The 16,790-nt window shown below is 42.9% G+C and overlaps 1 protein-coding gene across 1 annotated transcript; it reads left to right on the top strand.

Annotated features, from left to right (window-relative positions):
* Nucleotides 1-144: 144 nt before the first annotated feature.
* On the top strand, nucleotides 145-15,945 carry SMIM3 (small integral membrane protein 3). Its single transcript, XM_036751069.1, has 2 exons — nucleotides 145-409; nucleotides 14,449-15,945. Exon 2 carries the CDS (start codon nucleotides 14,460-14,462, stop codon nucleotides 14,640-14,642), a length of 183 nt encoding a protein of 60 aa, XP_036606964.1. The 5' UTR covers nucleotides 145-409; nucleotides 14,449-14,459; the 3' UTR covers nucleotides 14,643-15,945.
* The last annotated feature ends 845 nt before the right edge of the window (nucleotides 15,946-16,790 follow it).

Raw genomic sequence — 16,790 nt, 5'->3', positions numbered from 1 at the left:
ACTGAAGGTTTTCTAAGTGGCAGCCAGCCAAACAGAGGCGGTCAGACTTCCCCTAGCTGTGAAGAAGGCAGCTGCAATTTGAGAACAGCTTACACTCCCCGCCTCCTGGCACTCCCGGGGCGAGTCCAGCACGGGGAGATGGCCAGGGACCCACAGAGTTCAGGAGGATTGTACTCTGGAGCTCAGGACCAGAGCTGGGATCCTCGGATCAAGGGCCCTTTTCTGCACTGACATTCCTCACTAGAGAGAGAATCGGTTCTTTTTCCAACTTCAAGCTGTGTTTGATCAGAAGGAGAGGGAGTCAGTGCCTCTGAGAAGCGAAGAGGGAACCTCACTCCTCTGTGATTCCAAGAGCCCAATCAGGCATGAAGAATCTTTAGCTCAATACGTCGTTTGAACATCAAGCGAGGTAAACTTGTTTTTTTTTCCCCTTTCTGATTGTTTCACGGATTTTTGAATTGTTGAATATAGCCTCCAGTCTGTAACTGGGTATCTATAGCTATCTAGCCTTTCCTCAGAGGCTGCCTTTGATCTCTCCTCAATTTCCCTGTTTGCCTCTCTTTTCACAAATTCACAAATTCTACAGATGGGTGCCTCCTTAAAAAGGGAGTGAACGGCCCAACCAGCGAGAGCCTTCTCTTCAGGTGCCTCTCTCTTTGTGTCCCTGTTCCACTATATTCTTGCATGGCTCTAAAGGAAAGAGCGCCGACAAGCAAGGAGACTTGTGCTCTGCTGTCGACTGCCTGTGTGACCATGGACAAGTCCATTATTTTCTTTAGTCCTTAGTTTCTTCTTCTGTGAAATGAGAGCGTTAGACAGGATGGTGTCTAAGGTCCCTCCCTTTCAACTGATTCTCTAGAAGTTTGTTTTACTTGGGGAGCTTTCCCCACCCCTACCCCCACTCTTTTCTTGTCTCCCTCCTTCAGTCCTATGGAGGTCCAGTTATGAGTCTGAGGTGCCTGCAAGGGAAGACCTATATTCCTTTGTTTCCTCCTTGTAGATGAGTCAGTCACCCAAATCTTATATTTTAGATTTAAGAGAGAAAATATGGTGTCCTAGAAAAAGCACTTGCTTTAGAGTCAGGAGTCCTGGCTGTGAATTATACCTGTTACTACCAGTATGATTTTGAGCAGACTCAATTTCCCCATCTGTAAAATGAGAGATTTGGACTTCGGGGTCCTTAGTCATTTTTTGTCCTGGACCCCCTGGAAGTGTGGTGAAACCTATGAACCCCTTTTCAGAATAATCTTATAAAATGCATAAAATAAAATATATAGGATTATGAGGAAAGCACATATATCAAAATACAATTGTCAAAATATATATATTTTTAAAGTTCATGGATCCCAGATTGAGAAGCCCTGCAAATTCCCTTCCAGGTCTAAGTTCTATGGTCCTTTGGTCTTTCCCCCTAGAGTCTTATTAGACAAGTTAATTTCCTCCTCACCAACTCATTACAGCACTGAGAAAAGGAGGAGAAGGTTGCTCATCTGTGGTGAAAGCAAATTCAACCCACACTTATTAAACCCTTCTTTTGCTTAATGCACCATGGGAAGACTTAGGAAGATAGAATAACCTAAAGGAGAGAGCTATCAATAAAACTAGCTCTGTCCTCAGCACTGTGCTCCCTTACAGCATCTACAAGCTGCTCAACCCTGGGTCCTATCTGTGGGAAGGATTACCAGTGTGAAGGCAAGGGCAGATTTAGTGGAGAAGAGCTGTGACCCAGGAGTCAGATGGCCTGGGTTCAACCCCTGGACCTCTTGCTGACATGCTATGTGACTTTAGACAAATTGCTTTCCTCCTCTGTACTTCGGTTGACTTTTTTTGAAAGAATGAAGTGCTGGGTCAAAAGATGATTAAACCACTTCTAAATCTGACCTTGTACATCCTAGGACTTTGCACTGATGAGCATATGGGACCTGGATTGGGGAAAAGTGAATGGTTGGCCTTGTGCTCTTTTTGTACGAGTCTTTTAGTATATGTATAAAAGGAAGCCTAGCTGAGCTTCAAATAAGGAAACAGTCTTCAAGGCCTGCTTTGAAAAGCGGAAGAACAAAGAAGAGTTTATTTTGCTTTGTGGTCAGAAAGCACAAAAGCTGAGGTAGGGAAAGATGTAGGTAAAAAGTCAAATCCTAAAGGCCCTAGATATTTGCTCCAGGCTAGCTTGGGTGCATAGGCAGGCTCTGGACTCCCAATTCCCCCTGGGCATTATCTCGAACCTCCAGTTGTGCTGAGGTAATGGGGGAGGATAAAGGGGTCAGGGTCAGGAAGACACCCAGGCTCTTGAGTTGAGTTGAGTACCAGGGAGTGAATTCCTCCTGAGGAGTAGGTAGGGGCAAGAAAGTCCTTCCGTCTAAGCAGGACCCCTGAAGCTGGGATGAATGGAGTGGATGTCCCCAGATCCAGTTCTAGTCATGAATACATAATTCTTTCTGCTTTTTTTTTTTTTTTTGGAGAGGGGAAGGCAGGGCAATTGGGGTTAAGTGACTTGCCCAAGGTCACACAGCTAGTGTGTCAAGTGTCTGAGGTTGGATTTGAACTCAGGTCTGACTGATTCCAGGGCCAGTGCTCTACTCACTGCACCACCTAGCTGCCCCCATGAATATATAATTCTTGAGCTTGAAGGGACCTCAGAGTCTAACTACCTCTCTTGACTCTGGACTTTGCCACTGCCCTTCATCTCCCTTTTCTCTCCTCCACTGCATTTGGCCCTCTTCTCCTATTGGTGAGTTCCTCCCAAGAGCTCCATTTTGAGGAAAGGCCCAGACCAGCCATGCTTCACTCTCTTGATTTGGCCAGGGATCTCAAAGACCATTCTAGCATTGGTTTGCCACTGTTAGCTCTGAAGTCAGATAAGAGAATGTGGCAGATGGAGGTGGGGATCCAGGAAGTGGGGAAAACAAAGAGCTGTTCCTTCGATGGACCTTAGTCTGGTGCTATGTCTCTTGGAGTCAAATCCTAGTTCAGATCACTGTATTGTGCCTCTCTCTTCTAGGGAGCCAGGGTTGTAGTAATGTTAACATTTATTCAAGGAAGAGATTCTTAATCTGAGGTCCATGAACTTTTTTTAAAAAATGGATTTTAATATATTTGATTTCCTTCGTAATCCTATGTATTCGATTTTATGCATTTGAAAACATTATTTTGAGAAGAGCTCTATAAGCTCCTTTAGACTGCCAGAAGGGTCCAGAAAGGTGAAAGAAAAGGTGAAGAACTCCAGGTTTAAGGTTTGACAAACCCTTTATGTGCATTGTCTCATTGGCCCTCACAATGGCCCTATAGGATCGGTGCTTTCTTACTCACGTTTTAGAGCTGGAGAGACTGAAGGACTTGCCCCAGGGTTTAGCTAGCAAGTATTGGGGTCAGGATTTAAACCCAGTTTTTCCTGCCTCCAAGTCCAACACTATGTGACACACTGCCTCTTGTAGCTAGAACCCTGGGCTGAGAGTTAAGTCAAGAAGCATTTATTAAGTGCTTACAGTGTGCCAAGCATTTTGCTAGGCACTGGGGATACAAATACAAGCAAGAAAGATTCTCCTTGCCCTTAAGAAGCTTTTCTCCTCCTCCTCCTCCTCTTTCTTCTTCTTCTGGCAATTGGGGTTAAATGACTTTCCCAGGTCACATGGCTAGTATGTGTCTGAGGTCATATTTGAACTCAGGTCCTCCAGACTGCACAAGGGCTAGTGTTCTATCCACTGTACCACCTAGTTGCCCCTGGAAGCTTACATTCTAATGGGAGAAAGAATGCATAAAAAGAGCCAGGTAGTTTATTGTTTTATATTGAATCCTCTCTTGTATTCTGCTGTGCACATGGAAATGTTCTTTTTTTTTCTTTTCTTGTTTTGTATTGAAGTTTAAAATGAATAAAAATTTTTAAAAAAAGGTGAGATCTGGTTGCCAACACAAGAGAGTGAAGCATGGCTGGTCTGGGCCTTTCCTCCAAATGGAGCTCTTGGGAGGAACTCACCAATAGGAGAAGAGGGCCAAAGGCAGTGGAGGAGAGAGAAGGGAGATGAAGAGCAGTGGCAAAGTCGAGAGTTAAGAGAGGTAGTTAGAGTAGATGAGGTCCCTTACAGCTCAAGAATTATATATTCATGGCTAGAACTCCTGAATCTGGGGGCATCCACTCCATCCATCCCAACTTCAATTTGAGGGGCCTCTTATCCTCCCCTGATTCCGTAAGTCCTGTTTTCCTGCCATGTTTCTTACTTCCTCTTCTTTCTAATAACTTAAATAAAACTGTAATAAAATTATAGGGCAGCTAGGTGGCACAATGGATAGAGTGTTGTGCTTAGAGTCAGGAAGACTTCTTCCTGAGTCCAAATCCGGCCTCAGACACTTACTAGCTGTGTGACCCTGGGCAAGTCACTTAACCCTGCTTGCCTCAGTTTCCTTATATGTAAAATGAGCTAGAAAAGGAAATGGCAAATGACTCCAGTATCTCTGCCAGGAAAACCCCAAATGGGGTCACAAAGAGTTGGACACGCCGACAACAGCAATAACACGTGCTAAGGTACTACGAACCTAGCATAAAAAATGAAACAAACTAGTTATCTTGACCCCACCTTTCAAATGTACTTTGTAACCCCAAATTCCTCACTCTGTCATAGATTTTGTATTATAAATGTGTGGACGAACAAACAGAGGAGCTGGAGTAGGGAACAGGAGTAGGAGCTAACCTATAATTTTCAAGTCAGGCTAGGAAGAAGAATCCTTCTTTATGCTCTTGGGTAACAGAAACAGGAGTAAACCAGTGATAGAATTAGGAGAGGGGCATTTCATGTTTGAAGGCCTTCTGAGCACTTTCATGATAGAGTCCCAATGTCTTTGGCTGCTTCTGATTCTGACTAGACCACTTCTCTCCCTCCACCTCTTTCCTTCTTCCTCTGACACACTCTTGCCTGCCTCTACACTCTATCCACCTTGGAACTGAGACCAGCATCTTGGGTTTGGGGCTGTGTAGGAGTAGATGAGAAGGGTAGTGAAGAAGACCATGGCACTTAGAGTCAGAGACCTGTGACTTCATGGGGCTACTAATAGGAATGTGGTTTGCAGCTGGAAGGAACCTTCGAGATCATCTAGTCATTTTATAGATGAAGAGACAGGCAGCAGAGACACAAGGAAATGAAGTGACTTTTCCCAAGTCACTCAGGCAGTGCATGTTCTTTCCATCTCACCTCTCCCCCCCCCCCCACTTCCTGCTCATGGGACTGTGGCCAGTGAAGACCCAGCTAAGAGGCAGGGAGGGAATGCTGGCCTTCAAGCTACAAGAGCTACGTGTGAGACTCGGCGCTTCTGCTCACTGTGGCTGGCGACACCAGGTCTCCATTCTCTCATCTGTCAAGATAGCTTTTTTAAAAAAATGAGTTTTTACTGATAATTTTGTTATTATGTCACATACATTTCTCCTAGTATCCATTTTCTTTCCCTTTCCCAGAGAACTATGCCTTACAACAAAGATAAAAAGGAATAGAAAAAAAGAATGCAGATAATTCTTAAGTTACTTGCCTTAAAGAGCTAGTGTGAGGAAACTACTACTTATAAACACAGCTGTTGTTAGGTGTGTGCAAATGTTTTGTAACAGGTAAGTGCTACAAAAATGCCCAATAAACTAAGCACTCTGCTAAAATACGTTTGCCTTGAATAGCTGGATTTAGAGCCAGAGGACCAGGGTTTAAATCCTAGTCTTGCTTTTTGCTAGGTACGTGACTACATGTGAGTCACCTCATTTTAACTGTAAAATGATGGAATTGGTCTGGATAGCTGCTAAGACCCCTTCCAGCTCCCTTAAAAAGAAATGGTTCTGGGATTGCTTTTCACTCACTATAGGACTTGTCTTCATCAGCCAAACTCCCAAAAGCTGAGTCACTAGGAAGGAGTAATGATGGATAATACTGGGTGGGATAGTGAAAGTTTGCTAGTCTTCTCCCCGCCCCCATTTTCAGCTTCTTGTTGCGTTCTGAGATGCCGTAGTCATTTGGGTCAAATGGTACATGTTGTTTCAGTAGCTCTCTCTGCTTTCTGATCTACTCAAGATGTCCTGGTGTTTTTCCATCTCCCCTGCCCCAAGGGAATGGATGGAAAGTCTGGGCAGCGAACAAGGCTTTAACCAGTCACGCATATTTGAGGAGAGGAAAATGAGAGGGACAGTAATGGGGAAAGAGGGCGACCCCAAGGAGCTAGGGTCATTTGTTATGTGCCTATGAATTGACTTGAGGTTTAGACAAACGTGTCCTGTCTGCCTTCTTCCACCCCCGCCTTCTTCCTTCGGAACATCTGGCCTCAGGTTGTAATGAACTCTGTGCTGTACAAGTAAAAGCCTGCTGCTGAAGCCCAGGGGATGAGGGATGCAGAGTCCATTACCATGTACAAACAAACAGGAGAGCCTAGTACAGGAAAACCCTTCTCTTCTTCACTGGCCTCTGGGGGGACAAAGGAAGCCCCAAAGTCCTGACCAAACCTGCCAGAAAGGATAATGCCGGTAACCTAGGGATGCACGTGGTTCTATCATCTGCTCCTTCTCTTGCCCAAAGTAAACTGGAATAGAGGGAATGGTAGAACTGGGAAAAAACCAAACACACACCTCAGAGATCACTAGGCAGGCATCAGTGAGCTCACCATCACCGGAGGCTTTTAGATGGAAGCCTAATGATCAGTTGTTGAGGATGTTGCAGGGGGGGATTCCTATTCGTGTATAGGTTAGACTAGATGACCTCTCAGTGCTCTGCCAAGGTTGTTATGGTATTATAACCCCTTCATTTTACCATTGAAGAATTGGAAGCCTGAAAAATAGAACAATTTGCCCAAGGCAACAGTATGTTAGCGGCAGAGTCAAGGCTTTGATCATAGCTTTAGAATGGGGAAAAAAACAACCCTAAAGATCTTTTAGTCTAACTATCTTATTTGACAGATGAAGAAACCGAGGCACCTTGGGCTGAGGGTAAATGAGTTGCCCAAGTAGCAGAGGGGGATTTGAAACCAGATCCTTTGATTCTAAATCTGGTATTCTTTCCAATACAACATGCTGCTTAGTCTAGAACCCTGGTGTCTTGACTTCCAAAGAAGCCTTTTTTCTCCTCAGAAAGCCCTGCCTTGCAGTCCTTAAAAGTGTGCCCTTTTGTGTTTTGCAGATCTCTATAGGGATGGGAAATCTTCATTCTCTTCTGCTTGACTGGAGTCTGGGGCAAGGCATTTGTACATCCTCAGCAATGTTTGAAAATTGGGTATCCTGTCTCTTATCTCTAGAGACTTGAGCCTTCATGTTGTCATAGTAACATCCACAATCTGACTCATCACAACATTAATGAATACATGCCATCAGGAATGGGGATTTCCTGGAATTGGAAATATGTGCATTCATTACAGAATATTAAAATGTATCTGTCATTGTGCTCCCCCTCCCCTTTTGTGTTACATCTTAGGAGGCTGCCTTAACCACCTAAACACACTTCTCTACCTAATACTAAGCAGGGATACAAACCCTATTAGACAATGTCTTGGGATCTCCATGCTGCACAGCAGCCAGTGAGGCCACATATCCACCAGTCAAAATAAAATCTCCCCCCATACAGGGAATCATTTTAGTTGCCCAGTTGGGCTGCGTGATTAACCTGAAGTCCCGGTCCTTTCTAGCAAGTCTACCAGGATGTTCAGCTCCTACTTAAGGAGAAGAGAAGGTGGAAGAAAAGAAAAGTGATAGGGAAGGTTCTTGGAAGACTTGTAAAATTAAGTTCTCTCTTCTGGGAACTGCTTCATTAGTCACATTTCACAAGATGCTTGGGGAGTCATGAATCTTCAAACTTCCCCAGGCTTAGTGACTCACAGCCAGACGCTGCTAATTCATCTCTGCACATTCTGGTGAAAGGCTGAGGCCACACAGCTTTCTGTGTGCTTTCCCAGTCTATATGAAAGATCAGCAGAGCAGAGGTGCCCAAACAACCCTTGCCCCTTTTTGATGAGTAGATTTACTCATTGCCAGCTTGATGGATCACTGATGTGGGCATTCTTTTTGAACAAGCCACTCAACAGGATACCTCATTTCTTTATTACTTTTTTCCTCAATGAATGCTCTTTGAAGCTTGCCCTGGGCACAGGTGTGGTAAGCACATTGGCAATCAGTCCTCCACATGTTAACAGTCAGGGTGGTTCAGATCGGATGGAGGCATGTGCCGGGGTGGAAGGAACTCTTTGAGTATTATTTATTAAATACGTCACTGCAGCAATACTTTCGCCTGGGGCAAGCAAGTAGGTGTGAGAGGAAATGCTGACCTGGGGTTCAGCCATTGTGGGGCTGAAGTGCAACCTGGGACAGATTGAGGTTTCTATAATTCTGAGACTGTGGTTGCTAGGCGGAAGCATCTGTAGCTGGGTGAAGAGGAAGTATTTCAAAGAAATTGGTATCCTTTAAATTTCCTGTCCTGGGGTAAAGCCCTGACTACCTTGCCTTAGTCTGTCATATTCACCAGGGTCACCGGAGCCTGGGTAATGAATTTCTGATATTAGTGCCTGGCCAGGGATACAGTATTTTGGTAGAAAGAATACTGAACTTGAGGCAAGGAGAGATTTGGGTTTGAATCCTGCCTCTTATAGTTTTTACCTACATGACCTGAGGCAAGGCACTTTTCATATCTGGGTCTCAATTTTTTCATATGTAAAATGAGAGGGTTAAAGTAGATGATTAATAAACTGCATTCTAGCTTGAAATCCTGACACTGACTGCTGATCAGTGGGAGTTAAACACATGGCACCCCTAGCTATTTATTATTGAGAGAGGCAGGGGGGGTGGGAAGGGGGGAAAGACAAGGACAGAAAGTAAAAGTGGCACAGCAGAAGGTTTGGGGCAGTGTGATGGTTTTGGATCTTTTGGTACTTGTGGGAGAGGAAGTAGGTACTGAAAAGGAGAGGGCAGAAGGGCCCTGAAAACAAATTGTGCCTAGGACTTGCCTAGGAAAGGTAGCCTGATGCGGTGAAAAAAAAAAACAAAGTGTAGGAAGTCAGTGGATCAGAGTTCTTACCCAGATGCTGCTATTTGCTATCTGAATGACCTTAGGCAAGTCACTTTACTTTTCTGGGCCTCTGTTTTCTCATCTTTAAAATAAGGGGTTTAGACTTAATGATTTTTAAGGTCTCTTGTGCTTCTAAATTTTTATGACTACAGGATGACAGAATCATAAAGTTAGAAGGGGCCTCAACAGTCATCCACTGCAAACCATACTTGAATGAGAAACCTCTTGTGGTCATCTAGTCTTTGAAGATCTCCTGTGAAATTATTTACCTAATTAATATCTAAAGCAATCCATTCTACTTTTCAATAGCTTTAATTTTTAGGAAGCTTTTCTTTATATCAAGCCTAAATTTTCCTCTGCAGTTTCCACCCATCACTACTAACTGTCCCCCTGAGGCCAAGTCAAAAAGTCTAATCTCTTCTCCATGCTGACAATCCCTTAGATACTTGAAGACAGCTATGTCCAAGGGGCTTTCTTGCCCTAGTAGTCTATCGAGGTCTGTGATGGTAAAAGTCCTGTCAACTAGGCTTCTGTCCCCTAAGAACAAGTAGGTAATTAAATAATGGGTAAAATTTATATAAGGCTTTTAAAGTTTGCAAAGCATTTTACATACATTATATCATCTCATTTAATTCTCCCAACAATCCTCTGAAGTGGTTGCTATCATTCCTCCCATTTTACAGATGAGGAAACTGAGGCAAATAGATGTTCAGTTAACATGCCCAAAGTGGAGGAACTGTTAAGTGTCTGAGGTAGAGTTAAGCCCAGCTCTTCCTGACTCCAAGTGTTCTGGTCCCTGTACCATGCTATGTCTTGAGAATATAGTATTGTTTTCTAGTAAAGTGCTGTTTTGTTGTTCAATCTTGCCTGACTCTCCATGACCTCATCTAGCTGCTGTTCACAGTTATCCTATTTAAATGCAGTCACAACCAAGAATCTGGCCGCCCCTTCCAGAGCCTTCTGAATTATTATATTGGCTTCAACTCCGTTCCAGAGCCTAAGGTGCTGGTGACAATACTTTGATTTCTCAGGATTTTTGAATAGGCTGTAAGGGCTATTAGGGAATGTGGCTTTCTTTAGGAGCTCTGCCTTATGATTTTCCTCCAGCTACAGAATTTATACCATGAGAATGATCCTATAGGTGGGTGAGGACTAGAAATGCTAGAAGGAAGTAGATTGCTTCAGCCCTATTGCATCACTAAAGACTCACCAGTCTTGCTCAAGAAGAGACCAGCCCGTGTGGCTAGATCTTCAAATGGTTGTTTATTTATTTTTAAAAAGTGTTCAAGCTGACTGTTGGGGATAGTGTGTGTGTGTGTGTGTGTGTGTGTGTGTGTGTGTGTGTGTGTGTGTGTGTGTATGTGGTGTAGTAGGGAGCTGGGCCTCAGATCAGTTCCCAGCTATTTCTCCGTTTCTCTTGAGTGAAGGCAAACCCAGGTGTGAGGTGCTTCGGGCTTTTTCTACATAAGCAGAACATGATGAACGGACCCCTGTTGTTGCCTCCTTACTTACATTTGTTTCTCTTTCTCTTCCTGCCTTTCTTTGTAAAAAAGCCTCCCTGATGTACCTGTCATCGTCGTATTGACTGTTAATTCCCTTGATTGCATGCTAGCCTCCATGCTTTCTACTTTGTCTTCTAAATAGGCAGGTTTAGCTGTTTGTACAAAATATTTAATAAAGAAATCATGAGTCTATTCAAGGAGCAGAATAAATATAATAACTCACATTTCTACAGCACTTTAAGCACTTTTTTCACAAGTCTGAGAGCTAGCAATTATCTTATTCCTATGCTACAGATTAAAATCAGGTTCACAGAGATATTTAATGATTTGTCTAGGATCACACTCTAGTCAGTTGTAAAGCTACGACTTGAACCCGGATTTTCTAAGATCAGTCATCTCACCATGACACAGCACACTGCCTCTCCTTGGGAATAATACCTTGTGAGCTGTGCTATGCCAGTAGGAAACCAAACTTCAGAGTTTCTAAGTAAAAGAAAATGGCCTTCTGCCAGGTAGAAAGAAATCAGGTACCAAAGAGTCAGGATTATACAAGATTAAACAGAAATTACTGTAAAGAAAAGGAAAGCAATGCCACAAAGCAAAAGAAAAAAAAAACCTTACTACTAAGAATACCTCATCCTATATACTGAATATAACCCTATAGAGAAAGAAGAGAATCTTTAATAGAATAAGTTACTTCCAAACATTCCTGTTGAGAAAACCAGAGATGAGTAGAAACTTTCAGATGCAATGCCAGGGGTGAGAAAAACCTCCAAAGGGCTAAATGATGATAAAATGTCTCTTTGGAATTCAACTGTCTTACAGGGTCAAAAAGGGAGCAAAGAAAGACAAACTCAGGGCCTGGGTACATCTTTCTTTGTTCTGTTTTGTTTTGAGAAAAAAGAAAAGGGAGGGTAAGGGAATATATTAGGGGAGATATGAGGAACAAAAGGGAGGAGTTAAATATTTTTCATAATTGAGCTTCATCTGTAGGAATTTGGGTTGGAGGAGCAGGCATCTCATCAACTGCTCACATAGGGGCACACACACATGCACAGGCACGCACACAGAACAGAGTATAGAAATATATTAAAGTAAACAGGGAAAAAGCCAGGGACACAGAGAGAAAAGCCTGGGACACCCAACAGAAAATTGGGTTTAAGAGAAAGAGTGGTTATTGAGGAAATGATCACAAGAAGAACAAACTGGGGCAGCTAAGTGGTGCAGTGAATAGAGTGCTGGACCTGGAGTCAGGAAGTCTCATTTTTCATGAGTTCAAATCCAGCCTCAGACGCTTGCTAGATTGTGACCCTGGGCAAATCACTTAATGCTCTTTGCCTCAGTTCCTCAATTTGTAAAATAAGTTGGAGAAGAAAATGGCAAACCACTCCAGTATGAGGTCATGAAGTTGGACATGACTGAAAAATGACTGAATGACAGGAAAAACAAACCTCAGCAATGAAAGGCTAATTATAAAGATGGATTAAATGGAAAGGAGGAAGGATAAGACCCAAGGAGCTGGGTCTGGTCTGGGTAAAGAGAGGAAGGAAAAAGGTACGGAATCAGAGCATTCCAATTATAGGGTACTATAGTCCTTCCCTTTCTTCCTATCAGAGAGCTATCCTATAGAGAAGAAAAAAAGAAGAGAAAAAAATCAGCAAAACTAACAATACATTAATAAAAATCTATGTAATATTATATACCTGTGGATCTCCCATTATTGCACAGGTGTGTGTGTGTGTGTGTGTGTGTGTGTGTGTGTGTGTATGTGTGTAAGGTATCTTCTCATATTTCTTTGCTTATTTTTTGTAATTTTACAACATTAATTTTCTATTGTTTTTGTATTTACATTGTTATAGTCATTGCGCATATTGTTTTCTTAGCTCCACTTAACTTCACTTTGCATCTGTTCATGTAAGTCTTTCACTGCCTCTCTGTGTTCCTCATTCCTTATTTCTTACAGCACAGTAGTATTCCATTTCATTCATGTACCTCAGTTTGTTTAGCCATTCTCCAGTCAATGGGCCTCTACTTTGTTTCCAGGTCTTTGTTACCACACAAAGCGTTGCTATAAATATTTTGGAGGAATATCAAAAGGGGTTGGAGTGGATCATTCCTCCTGGGATGTCCTCCCTGACCTCAACTCAGATAAACTTTTATAGCAAATTACTTTGAAACTACACCTGCTTCCAGGTTTGAAGACAGGCATTGGAGACACTCATAGTCCGAAGAACTTCTATCTATGGCGTTCACACATCTCACTACTCTGCCCCCTCCTGCAGCTGTACTTCAAGTTTCCTGGGGGCATTTTTAGAAAATGTCAGGAGCCTTGGGGGTCCACTGAGCATAGGCCTTTCTAGTTATCTATGTAAATCAGGAGCTTGTAAAGAATACTTACAGGGACAGCTAGGTGGCCCAGTGAGTAGAGCACCTGCCCTGGAGTCAGGAGGACCTGAGTTCAAATTTCACACTTGACACACTAGTTGTGTGACCTTGGGCAAGTCACTTAATCCAATTGGCCTGCCTTCCCCCTCTAAAAAAAAAGATTAAAAAAAAGTTAAAAAAAGAATACTTACAGAAATACCATCTCCTCTTCTTCCTTTCTCTCTTCTCCTTGTGAGTCCCAATATATTTCTGTAGTTGAGGCCTTAGGAAAAAATGATTGTATTTCAAACTGGCCAAAAAGTTGGAAGGCTAGAACAAACCTACTCCCTTATGCATAGTACCCAGTCAGTGTTCTCAAGGCAGGGCTCCTGAGGACCTTAGTCCGGGTTTTCCTCTGGTTAGTCCCCAAATTCATCTGTACAACTTAGAATCTCAGAATGTTAGCACTGAGGTTAGGGATAACCTCAGACTTCATCTAGTCAACCTTATTTTACAGAGGCAGAAACTGAGGCCCAAAGAGGGAATTGCCTGTGTGGTATGGTGTATAGAACATTGAACTGAAAGCTAGTCTTACATGTGCTCCCTTCTACTTGTTTAATCTTGGGCAAATTCCTGTATCACTCTGGTTCTTAGTTTGCCTATTTAAAAACAAAGGGGTTGAAGCAGGTGATCTCCAAAATTCCTTATATTTTCTAATCTTATCCTATGATTTCCCCAAGGTTGAAAAGTGTTTGTGGCAGAACTGGGGCTAGAACCCAGGTATCTTGACTCTCAATCTAGGGCTTCTTCCACTTGACTATTTCTTAGTAGCTATGGCACTAGAAGAAGCTTTTCCTACTTTGTGAAATCCCCTATTACCAACCTAAAAATAGATCAGGCACAATAACTTGCAAATCACAGTTCATCAACAGGAGGACCCAGGTCCTTAGATATGAAATTGCTCAGTATAGAAGGGATATTCCAGGCTAGGGAATCAGGCCCCACAAAAGCACAAGGTAGGAGGGAACATGGTAACTGGGAGGGAGACTAGGCTTGTTGGAGAAACAGGCTCATCGTGGAAGGGAGGAGCAGGAGATAAGCCTGGAACTGAGAGCCTTGAAAACTAGGCAGAGGAATTTGGACCTGAGGTGTTAGACTGGGTGTTTAGATGGGGATGAGGAGACAGTAGGAGGGAATCCTGGTCCTGGTGTCAGAGGATGGCAATTCAAATCCTGCTATGCTTACCTCTAAGTCAACAACCTCTGTGGGGTTTAGTTTCCTCATCTGTAAATTGAAGGATTTAGACTAGATGGCATCTGATCTGGTGCTATGATCCTATTGTGGAAGAATATTAATAATGATCTAGCATTTATGCAATGTTTTAATATTTGTAAAGTGCTTCATGTATATAGCTCATTTTATCTTCACAACCCTGTAAAGTAGGTGTATAATCATTCCTATTTTCTTGATAAGAAGGTGGGATAAAAATGGTATTTGAGAAAGTTTAATATGGTAAAATGGTACAGAAGAAGTAGAGACATTCTATGCTTAGTAACCCTTTCCTATCTACACAGGATAAAGCAACATGGATGCCATCAGCCAAACCTCCCCAGAGGCAGTGCTGCCTAAGCACATCCTGGACATCTGGGTCATCGTCCTCATTATCCTGGCTACCATCGTGATCATGACTTCCTTGGTGCTGTGCCCAGCCACTGCTGTTATCATTTACCGAATTCGGACTCATCCCATACTCAATCAGGCCTTTTGAAGCCTCAGGATGCTGGGGGTGGGTGGGGTGCTAGTCTGGGCTTTTGATGCCTGGGCATGGCCCTGAAAACTTCCCCCCCACTTAGCAGGGTAATGATGAAAGCCTTTCCATTAGGGAAAATGGTTTGAAGCTACCAAACGGAACTAGATCTTGTCCGTGAAAATGCCTTTTATGATGTACTTCTCCATCAGCACCCATCAACAGTGATGGAGGAAGGAAGCTTTTCTGGTAGGGCTAGTCTCCTGTCAAGCAGATCCGGTCCAGTTTCAGGATATACAAGATATAAGATGGAACCTCCTGGGGCTGGAACTTCTGGAAATCAGAGATGATCCAAGAGACATCATCAAAGACAGGGATGATGGAGGAGTTACTTCTTTCTTCCTACATCCCTTTAAAAGTTCTTCCAGTCACCAACAAAGCCCTGCCTATTCTGGGAAATCCCCTGCCAAATTTTCTATCATGTTAAATTCCTGGTAGGACGTGGTTCTTAGCTAGTTGCAAGTTAGCTAAAGTGCTAGCTCATTGTAGTTTAAAGTCCCTTTCCTTTTTAGGCCATTTACACTTCAATAAAATATATATTCAAGTCAAGGAATGACTATTGTCGGTCAATAAGCATTTATTAAGCACCTACTATGGGCCAGGCATTGTGCTAAGCTCTGGAGATGTACAAAGAAAGGCAAAAAAAAAAAAAACTAAAAAAAGGTCCCATACTCTCAGGGAACTCATAGATCTCAGGCATTGTGACAGTCCCTTGGGAGATATTTGGGGAGGGGGCTCTTTCAGACGTCTGGTCCTGTCCTCCAGCCAGGAGCATATCTCTTGTACTATTATGATATGGTATCTTTAGCTGGAAGAGGGTAAAGAGTTTGACTGGAGCAGGGAAAGTTGAATGTAGCATTTCCTAAATTCTTGCCTCTGTTAATGATGGGATATGGGCTCTGGACTGCCCCCTCCCATCCCACTTTGAACTTTCGATCCAGCCCCTGAACTTTCCCACAAGGCCAAGTCTCTGCCATTCCATGAGGTGTTGCCCATCCCAGTAATCCTTTTATTGTTGGCCCTTCATTCAGTTACCTTTGACCCAGCCCAGACTTTCATTGTCTGTTACCTCCAGCACACTCCAGGCTATTGGCTGTTCCTAGATTACATCCAGATCTTCCCAAAGTCTTTCTGTATAAAAGGTCCGTCTTGTACCCCCATTAAGTTGCTCAGATTCCTTAAGAGTCTGGCCCACTTGTACTGGTATCACAAATGTGTGGATTCTTAAAATCTAGCCCTCTCCAACTGGTGTTTTAATAAACCTTGTCTCTGACTGAAAGAAGGCTCAAGTCAAATTCTTTCAAGGCAGAACCCATACCTTTTGCCCTGTATTTTGGGGTTCCCAGGACCCCTAGACTGCAACACTACCATATAGGATCTGAAAACCAGAGCTATTTAGGCAGAGATTCTATGATTCTGCTGGGCACACGGAAGTCCCCTGCTTCTCCAAAGAGAGCAGGATATGCACTATTGCCTTATTCCATATCTGCCCATGATTATATATGTATCCTCGAGGCTTGTTGGTCCTATTTTTTTCCCTTTGGATGTGATTTTTGCCACTAGTGAGCTGCGTGGCCTTAGCTAGGCAGGAAATTGAGATCCCAGAGAGGTTAAGTGATTTTTTTCCAATATTACACAGCCAGTTATTCATAACGGAATTGTGAATAGAGTCAAGGTCAAATGAGTCTTGGTGGAGTGGTCCTTGATTATACCATGTCACATTTTAGGATTAGAGCAAAACGAGGACAATTGTGATCCACATTTTATAGCACTTTTTTTAAATTAGATTTTTTATTTTTAGTTTACAATACTTAGTTTTACATGTTCTTGAGTTTGTTTCAAATTTTCTTCCCTTCCCTCCCCTCCCACATCCCCCCCACCCAAGACGGCATGTAGTCCGATATAGATTCCACATAAACATTCGCATTAAATTTATTTACACAATAGTCAAGTTGCAAAGAAGAATTATGACCAATGGAATGAATCATGAGAGAGAAGAAACAAAACCAAAAAAAAGAGAGCAGTTTGCCTCAATCTGCATTCAGATTCCACAGTTCTTTCTCTGGATATAGCTAGCTTTTTCCATCATGAATCATTTTATAGCACTTT

Source organism: Trichosurus vulpecula, chromosome 3, assembly GCF_011100635.1.
Source record: "Trichosurus vulpecula isolate mTriVul1 chromosome 3, mTriVul1.pri, whole genome shotgun sequence".
In the NCBI taxonomy this organism is placed as follows: Eukaryota; Metazoa; Chordata; class Mammalia; order Diprotodontia; family Phalangeridae; genus Trichosurus; species Trichosurus vulpecula.
Note: the sequence above shows the minus strand (reverse complement) of the source record. Positions and strands in the feature narration are given on the sequence as shown.